The following is a 9,884-nucleotide window of genomic DNA, read 5'->3' as shown; positions in this document are numbered from 1 at the left end:
GAAACTTCCGCCGGTAGCCCCGCCCTCATTCTAGACATCGCCTTCAATGCAACATATTAAGTTTTTCTGTCTGTAAGTTGCCTATGATTATGACTGCTTTCCAAGCTCTGGTCAGGTGCACTGTACTGTCGCTTCAGGACACACGGATATTGTACCCATGCTGTGAAAAATGTCTGTCTAGGACGGGCAAGTTAACTTCTGGGTAAGTTAGCTTATCTAGTAAGCTAGCATTAAGCATATGGCTACTTAGCAGTTGCGGAGCCAGGAAGGTTTGAGTGGGGTGGCCAGGATGGATCTGTGGTCATTTTGAGGTGAAATACGTGGCTCACAAAAGAATACAGAGCTATTTAAGCACCTTAACAACACAACTCTATAATATTTGTAAGTCAAGTAGTTATGGAAAAGATAAAATATATTCAGTGTGTCTAACTTTTATCCTTATTCGTGTAGAAAAGTAACAAAGAAGCTTATGCTATACAAATGTAGCACAATATACAGGTAATTGTAAACACATTGTACACACAGATATTTAATTTTTTATTAGTCTGACTAAGCTATATATAACAGAACACAAAATTAATAGTTATTGGTTTTCCAGCAAAGGATTAATAAAGCAGCACGTTTTTAATGTTCTTTTATGCATTACATTATTGCTATCAGTTGACAAAATACAGAAGATCTTGCTCTTCCCTTTGTGGAGATTGTGCCCAGGACAGACTAATGAACTTAAGTGGGGCTAAGTGATATGGGCATAATGCTAACATCACTCTAAACACCATTTTTGTACCCCTAAAGACGCTGTACCTCTCTTTGTAACTCTCTAGGGGTGAAGAAACACTATAAAACAAGTGTTTCAGGAAGCTGTTGCATATCTTCTGTTCGTAAGGCTCCTGGCTGTGTTGCACAGGGCTTAGAAAGAGATGTACCACCTCTTTAGTGACACAAAAACACAGTTTAACTTGATGTTAGCTTTATGCCCATATACTTTAGCACCACTTAGCATATTAGCTGCCCTGGGTGCAGTCTACACTAGGGGAGGAGCAAAGTCTTGGGGAAAAATTAAGCACCCCACCCCTCCGCCAGAGCTACTTTGAATCAGAATCACATATGTTGACCAAGTATGTGTGTGAACACATACAAGGAATTTGATAGCAGTTTAGTGTTGGCTGATTAATTTGCTTGTCGTTTCTGGATGGTGATTATAATATAATTACTAATTATGGAAGTACAGCAGAGCCCGATTTGATCATTTATCCTCCCCGATTACTTGCTTTTCCTGCCCAGTCGATCGTTTATTTATGTTTTTATTTCTGTGTTATGGGTAGTGAGCAAAGAGTTTGGCTTTCCACATATGTTGGTACAGAGTTATAAAGGTTCACACTTGGGCACTTCAGCTCATCCTCTGCTATTGAAATGCTTAAAGCCATATTCAGATTGACATTTGCATCATGGGCTATAAGTTCAGGGATGCCCTATTAAATCATCCTAATATTGTCAGCCACATTAGTTTAACCACAAAACTGAAGAAAATTGATTAACTCATTGTTTTGTGTACTTTTCAGATGGAGATGTTTCAAATGTGGATATGACACCCAAAATGCACATTACAGATACAGGTTGTCTCTTACAGTATCAAGAAATAGCAACATATTTGGAGTGACAGTGTTTGGAAACTGTCTCAATGCTGGTTTTGGTGTATCAGCAGACGATTTTCAAAGGTCAGTTTGTAGAATATATGTATGTATCAAAATCTTTGCAATCATTGAAACTTAAAAATTCTCATTTTGTTTAGGCTCTTGAGTGTCTTAAAAAAAGAAAAATGTCCACAATACATGGATCAAATGGTACTCAGAGCCGTGGAGGACTGCTTTGTTGGAAGAGGCTTTTTTTTTGGACGCAAGGTAATTTTATAATGGACTGAATGATTGAAACCCTTTAACTACTGGTTGTAAGGCGCTTCTGCCGACACCCTAATATCAAAAATGTCAAATATTTTGCTTTACAGTAATGTTGTTTTTTTTCCCAGGTGTGTGGGACCAGTTGGGGACAAAGCTCACCAGGACAAGAAAACCAGGCTACTTTACCTGACTTAACAAAAAAACAGTTTGTTGTCAATCAGATCACTTTTGCTGATAAGCCTGCGTTTCAATTCACGGTGATCAGTTACTTGGAAAACCTCCTTCAAATCAATTTAACTACAGAGTGTCCAACTTCAGAACTGCAACCAAAACAATTGCTGTCTGACAGTGCTGAACATACAATTCTTTGTGGTGAAGGATTGTCCTCAGATTCCTATGAGGGAACCTGTGAATATGCAGGACCCTGGCACTCACCCGGTTTGTCCAGAACTCCAACAGGTTCACAAGATACATGCCATGCTGCAGACACCAGTCACGAATATATTACTCCTATACAGTCAGAATATTCAGCTATCAGTGGCTCTTTAGTTGGCTTCCTATCACTGGGCAGGTCCCCATTTCCACAGCCAGTCACGTTTCATTCCTCAGCGCGTCTGCAGAAGAGCCTGTTCACGTGTGATCATGTGATTACTGGTTTTGCTGCTAAGAAACCTTCATTCAGTTCTGAAAGTCCAGAACACATGGTCATAGCTGTAGCTGAGCCAACACCACTAAAATCAAGTGGTGTTGCCACATGTGCTTGTCGAAATGTGCTTGAAATATGTGGTAATTCTCTTTGTCAACAGAAAGGAAACAAATCCTGCACTGTTCACACATGCTGGAACTCACATGCCAAAAGATCCTTGCTCAAGAACAACTTCCATGGAAATGAATGTCATCATCGAAATGCACCTGGCTGCAAAGATAATGCTTGTGCACTCAAAATGTTAAATGCAGATTTTGATACGCCTCACGAGACATCTCGTTCTTTTAGAAAATGCACCAAGGACAGGATGGGCCATCCATCTCAGTTTGAACTTGACGTTGAGAATCATACCTCTTCTGTAATCAGTGCACTCTCAGAACAAAAAACGCTTTATGATGTGCATGATGGTTACAATTGTTCTTCAGAACTTTTTGGTTCATCTCAACCTATTTTAAGTGATTGGTCACATTTGTCTATGACAAATGAGACCCTGAATGAGCAGCAGAACACTCCATACAACAGGACTGCTTCCGGTTTCTTATACATGCCTCCTTGTTGTCAGTCAACACCCATATCCCTTAAAACTTTCCCAGTGACAGCTACACCTCAGAAGGACCTTACAGGACTGGAAGAGCTGATTGTGGATACAGTGGATCAGTACTCAAGTCAGTTGTGTAATTCTGAATGGAAGCACTGTGTGTACGAGCATGAAGGCTATTGTGATGGTGAAAATAAGGTTGTTGACTTTTCCAAAGATTTATTTTCAGAATCAAGTTCAAACATCTTTGAAAAGTAATAAAAGTCTGAGAGAATTGTGCAAGTTGTTTGTTGTATATTGTTTGATGTAATTGTGTAGCTTGTGAGGTAATTCCTCCATGGTTCAGACCTTTTTCTCCAACAAATTTGGAGTCCAAATCAACTCACCAAATGCATTGTCTTGTTCCTCAACCCATTGTTGTGTTGTGGCAGGGCACTGGAACAGGCCACTCCAACATTTTCCATGAAGAGGTGGACGTGGTTAATGTTTAGGTCAGCGGTATGTGTCAAAGTAACGTCCACATGAATGCAGGGGCTTCAAATTGCCAACATGAGATGATTCTTTAATTTATGTACAATACTGTGAAATGTTTTAGTCAGTACTGCATTTAATTAAAGGTTTGTCTTCAGTATAAAGCAGTCCATTCCTGGACAGTTCCAGATATACTATCTACTACTGAAAATGGCATTAATTTCATGTTGATATGTACAGGTATGCAAATGGGTGTAGGTCTCTCTCTGTAAACGAATGAATGATCTACAAGCAAAAGTCTAGAGATGGAGATATCAGAGTCTCTTTCTGTTTCTTGAAAACAAGGAAATTATGGTTAATCAATATTTGAAAATGTTAACAAAATTGCTTGCATCTTACAACAACATTTACTTATATCACATTCCATGTCTCAATGGGCTTTGGCAGGCCTTATATTTGACACCCCCACACTTGACCCTTCTGCACACAAGGAAAAACTCCACTAAAAACCCTAGGAGAGAGAAAAAAGAAAGAAAGGACCCCCTTCCAGTAGAGTGTAGAGTGGTCTAGGGGTATGATTCTCGCTTTGGGTTCGAGAGGTCCCAGGTTCAAATCCGTAATCACAAGGTTGCCGGTTCGAATCCCGAGCCGCCAAGGTGCCACTGAGGTGCCACCGAGCAAAGCACCGTCCCCACACACTGCTCCCCAGGTGCCTGTCATGGCTGCCCACTGCTCACACAGGGCGATGGGTTAAATGTAGAGGACAAATTTCACTGTGTGCACCGTGTGCTGTACTGCTTTGTATCACATGTGACAATCACTTCACAAGTGAGTGAGCCTGCAATTGGTGTCAGTGCATGGTTGGTGATGGTTTGTCCAAAAAGAAAAAAAAAAAAGAGTAGTATAGAGCATCTATCCTTGTTTGGAGGTACTGGACAGTGAACAGTAGATTTTAGTCCAATGTCATGGTGTACATTGCATATCCATTATAATTAGTGCTGCACAATTAATCTAATCGTAATCGCGATGTCAGTCTGTGCGATTATATGAACGCAAAAAGCTGCGATTTAAATTATTAGCACATGGATTGGATCGGCAACATATACGATCCATTCTCTCATTCTCTCAAAAGTTGGCGAGCTGACTGAAGTCTCACTTCAGTCGGTCACATGACTTTCGATTCGGTTCAACGGAGACCTCAGATTCGTGACTGGATAGACGTCGCATGACGAGCTGCATCGTACGTCAACGTCGCCGCCATATTGCGATAGGCACTGCTGTGGCATGAAGCATATACAGGGAGTGCAGAATTATTAGGCAAGTTGTATTTTTGAGGAATAATTTTATTATTGAACAACAACCACGTTCTCAATGAACCCAAAAAACTCATTAATATCAAAGCTGAATGTTTTTGGAAGTAGTTTTTAGTTTGTTTTTATTTTTAGCTATTTTAGGGGGATATCTGTGTGTGCAGGTGACTATTACTGTGCATAATTATTAGGCAGCTTAACAAATATATACCCATTTCAATTATTTATTTTTACCAGTAAAACCAATATAACATCTCCACATTCACAAATATACATTTCTGACATTCAAAAACAAAAAAACAAATCAGCGACCAATATAGCCACCTTTCTTTGCAAGGACACTCAAAAGCCATCAAGACTCACTCTCATTTCATCAGTCCATAAAACCTTAGAAAAATCAGTCTTGAGATATTTTTTGGCCCAGTCTTGACGTTTCAGCTTGTGTGTCTTGTTCAGTGGTGGTCGTCTTTCAGCCTTTCTTACCTTGGCCATGTCTCTGAGTATTGCACACCTTGTGCTTTTGGGCACTCCAGTGATGTTGCAGCTCTGAAATATGGCCAAACTGGTGGCAAGTGGCATCTTAGCAGCTGCACACTTGACTTTTCTCAGTTCATGGGCAGTTATTTTGCGCCTTGGTTTTTCCACACGCTTCTTGCGACCCTGTTGACTATTTTGAATGAAACGCTTGATTGTTTGATGATCACGCTTCAGAAGCTTTGCAATTTTAAGAGTGCTGCATCCCTCTGCAAGATATTTCACGATTTTTGACTTTTCTGAGCCTGTCAAGTCCTTCTTTTGACCCATTTTGCCAAAGGAAAGGAAGTTGCCTAATAATTATGCACACCTGATATAGGGTGTTGATGTCATTAGACCACACCCCTTCTCATTACAGAGATGCACATCACCTAATATGCTTAATTGGTTGTAGGCTTTCGAGCCTATACAGCTTGGAGTAAGACAACATGCATGAAGAGGATGATGTGGACATAATACTCATTTGTCTAATAATTCTGCACTCCCTGTACATGTCTATGGAGAGAAGTGCATAAAAATGCCTCACTCTTGTGTCCTCACTCCCGGGGCATTACATTTCATAGGTAAGGCTGGACAATTGTTTTGAATATATTTGGCCATTATAAAATCCCGTTTTATAAGTCTTAACCTTAGCGAAGCTATGCATTCCTGTGTTCAAGTCAGCCTCCAAACAACATTTTGGTTAAACGTAAGAACTATAATACGGGATTTTATAATGGCAAAATATAATCAAAACAGTTGTTTAGCCTTACCAGGGTTTGTCGTTCGACAGGAATGTAAAGAGCTTTTTTAAAGAGAATTTTGTAGAATATTGTATTTTGAAAGCACTAGGCATTTCAAGTTGTTATAAATAGTTTGTATGTTTCACTTTGAAATAAAAAATTTCACTATTAGTAATTTGTATGCGACTTTTCATTGATATACAAGCAAGTGTCCTTTATCATATCGCAATCGCATATCGCAATATTGATCTCAATAATTGCAATATATCTTCCCCGAATCGTGCAGCCCTAATAATAATGCTACTGGTCCATTTGAAGATCCCTGAAGCTTTAGTTGTTACGGTGATGGTGGCTGTGGTGACCCTCTGGTAAATTTCATGAAGAGTCATCTTGTTACCAGTTCCTTGCCAGGGAGTAGGATACCTCTGGCTGTCTCTTCATTGGACTCTGGAGATGGTCTGGGCGCTTGATTCAGTGCCTCGGAGAGAACGAACAGAAGCAGCGGAAGACGATGGCATTGTACAACTGGTACAGAAATACATGGTTATTGTGGTACATTTGTGCAACAGTGAGCTAACTAGGACAGCCTAACTATGGTGAATTTAAACCTGTCAATGCTTGACAAGGTGACTGTGTAAAAAAGTGGACTTAATAATTGACAATGGGTCTAAGAATTTAACAGAAGGTCAGAGTGAACAGATTAGATTTAAACACTGAGACTGTGTCCCAAATACTGACTGACAAGCTATTACACAACTGTGGAGCTCAATAGGAGAAGGTCTGCTTTCAGCTGACCTTCTGTACTTTGGGTACCAGTAGTGACCCCACACAATGGGGGCGTGGAGGATCGTAATAACTAAAAGTTCACAGGTACTGCGGGGCGAGACCATTAAGTGCTTTATAGATCAAAAGTAGGATTTTGTAGTCAGTCCTAAATTTGATGGGTAGCCAGTGCAGTGATTGAAATAATTTTTTTGAATTTTCTGGTTCTATTAGAACTTTCTGACCTAGCTGGAGTTTTCTCATGCATCTACTAGAACATCCAGACAGTAATGCGTTGCAGTAATCTAACCTTGATGTAATAAAGGCGTGTAACAACTGCATTGAGATGTTTCTTGTTTTTGCAAGGTACGTGCACAGCTGTTATGAAATGTTTCAATCAAAATGGCAGGCTGTCCATATGTATGTCTATTTGAAAGCTAACTGCGATCAAGATTTTTTAATCAGAGATCTGATGACTGCTACCTTGAAAGAACTTGGTACGTGGTCGATGCTAAGCAATGAATTTGTAATTTAAGGATTTTTATAACATCGGGTGTGTGGCAGTGCAACCAGCTCCCCTCCCTGCACCGCCCATACATGGTATGATATGCAGTGAAATGCTTGTGCGACTGCTATTGACCTCAATATTGCAAGTATACAAGTGTTACAACTTTATGTTTTTAAACATAACTATATGTAACAGTAGGGTGAAGGTGCGCAAATGTGTTGAGGGTGTCATCGGCTGCGACATTTTTGCAACTGTTGTGTTGAGTTTTCAGTTCTGGCAATAGCCACACGCCTGCAGGTTTGTTTTCGTTCTCCCCTTTTGTTTCCCCTGTTTTCGGCCCTCGCACCATTTTGATTTCTGTCCAATAAATCCTTGTTTCCCGGAATGTCCCGTCTCTGCGCTTCTTCCCCCGTCAGCTCGCCAGCGTGACAATGACTGTGTACGTGACAAATTAAAAAAAAATTAATTTGGTTTGAAAACAAAACAGAAACTGTGCTACAGTTTTTTTTATGTTTATTTATGTTTATATTTAATCTTTTCCATATGGCACTCCCTGGCATTCGTTTAAAATGTAGGTTTCATGTCAACGTCATGTAAAGATTTGGCTTGTCCTGACTTTTGAGATTTTGCGAGGTATATAGTTCTACATGAATTGTTCTAAACAAACAAATGAACAGAGTGGAGTCATAAACTGTTCACTTCCAGCACTGCTCACTAAGGGTTATGGGTTAAAAGCAGTGGACACATTTCGTTGTGTGCACTGTGTGCTGTGCTGCAGTGTATCACAATGACAATCACTTCACTTTCACTTCTTTTGTGGTATAGCAAATTACAACACATGGCAACCATTCCTGAACTACCTTTAGGTTTGTAGACGATATGACATCTCAACATCCTATCCTAAACCCATTCTACACCAGTACCATTGAAAGTCTTCTCTCCAGCTACATGACTGTCTGGTATGGGAACTGTAACATTTCAGTACACTTTAAGTAGTTTTCAAACTTCATGTCCTTCCCATTTACGAGAAAATAGGTCTTCATTTCCCTTTCCTTTTCCACAGAATCTGCAACACTTCTGACTGCAACTGCCTCCCCTACTACTGGAACTGCCCGTGCCCCCACTACTGGACCCTCCGCAAAGCCTGCAGTATTTAACAGGACCCCTCACATGGACTTGATAAAGATACTGCAGCATCAGAGACAGAACTGCCAGGTTGAGGAACAGTGCACAATGTCTTTTGTCATGTTTTTGTGTTGTTTCAAATGTGCATGTCTTTTTGTGCACTATGAATCCCAGAAGCTTTGCAATCACGTTTGTCTGTGTACTTGAATATAGTGAGATGACCATAAAGTTCACTTTGATTTTGACTTGACATATTTCAAAGGGCTGATGCTGTTTAAGTGCAAAGTGAGTTCTAGTTAAAATTAAATGCATATGTTACAAGAATCTGAATATCTATATTGTCATTATAACCAGTACAAATGCAGTCCCTGAGCTGGAAAGGTATCTTAAATACTGTGTGTAAAAAAGAAAGTAATATAGGAAAAAGAAGGTTATATTTAAAAGAAGACAACTATCATAAATACTAATACAACTATCATAATACAAATATACTACAAAATATGATACAAAGTAAAAAAAAATTAAAGGGTGATGTAGAAACCTTATTGCACATGAAAAAGAAATTTGTTTTAATGCCCCTGTGTCTTTTGCGATCCCACGGAGCCCCCTAAGGGTCATATAGTACAAAAAAAATGTAGAGTGGTGGGTTTTTTTTTTTACATGGAGTAGAAAAAAATATTTAGGTTGAAACGTGGTGAGAATCGGAGAGGCGGTAGGAAAAAAGGGGGTGGTGGTAAATAAAAAAATCGTTGAGGTGGTACAAAAAAAACGAGGAGAATTTTTCGCCATTACAAACACTGCGGAACAGCACACCGTGTGCTGTTCCGCAGTGTTTCACATCACTTTCAGACCTTCAGAGACCCGGTGGATGTGAAGCACGAGGAAGTCGACCTTACACTGGATTTTAGCACGTAGTTTGCGGTCTAATTGTGCATGTCACAAAAATTCTTAATTAGCAGGGCGACCACATAGCGCAAAAATAGTCAGGCACATTACTAGATTATTGCGTCGTAGCTATATTACAGGGATGCATTATCAACATGCCAACTACTCTATAAGATCTACTTCCTCGTGCTGCCCTTCCAGCAGGTCTCAAGTCAGGCCGCTTGCATTGTCACATGACCAGTTTTCCCCTACCACATCGCCGATTTTTTTCCCTACCTTCTCCCTGTTTTTTCTACCAGTTCGCCTATTTTTTTCTAGCACTACATATTTTTTCGACTAGATGACCGTACTATCCATAAAAATTATAGTTATCGTTGTTATTTTTACATTTTCATGACGCTTTATTTGAATTATTACAGACTTGT

The 9,884-nt window shown here is 39.8% G+C and overlaps 1 protein-coding gene across 1 annotated transcript; it reads left to right on the top strand.

The window, feature by feature from the left end:
- The first annotated feature begins 35 nt into the window (after positions 1–35).
- ddias (DNA damage-induced apoptosis suppressor) lies at positions 36–3,516 on the top strand. Its single transcript, XM_028984409.1, has 4 exons — positions 36–202; positions 1,563–1,718; positions 1,793–1,901; positions 2,027–3,516. Exons 1-4 carry the CDS (start codon positions 84–86, stop codon positions 3,398–3,400), a joined length of 1,758 nt encoding a protein of 585 aa, XP_028840242.1. The 5' UTR covers positions 36–83; the 3' UTR covers positions 3,401–3,516.
- Positions 3,517–9,884: the final 6,368 nt, after the last annotated feature.

The sequence above is a fragment of the Denticeps clupeoides genome, chromosome 6, assembly GCF_900700375.1.
Source record: "Denticeps clupeoides chromosome 6, fDenClu1.1, whole genome shotgun sequence".
NCBI lineage: Eukaryota > Metazoa > Chordata > Actinopteri > Clupeiformes > Denticipitidae > Denticeps > Denticeps clupeoides.
Note: the sequence above shows the minus strand (reverse complement) of the source record. Positions and strands in the feature narration are given on the sequence as shown.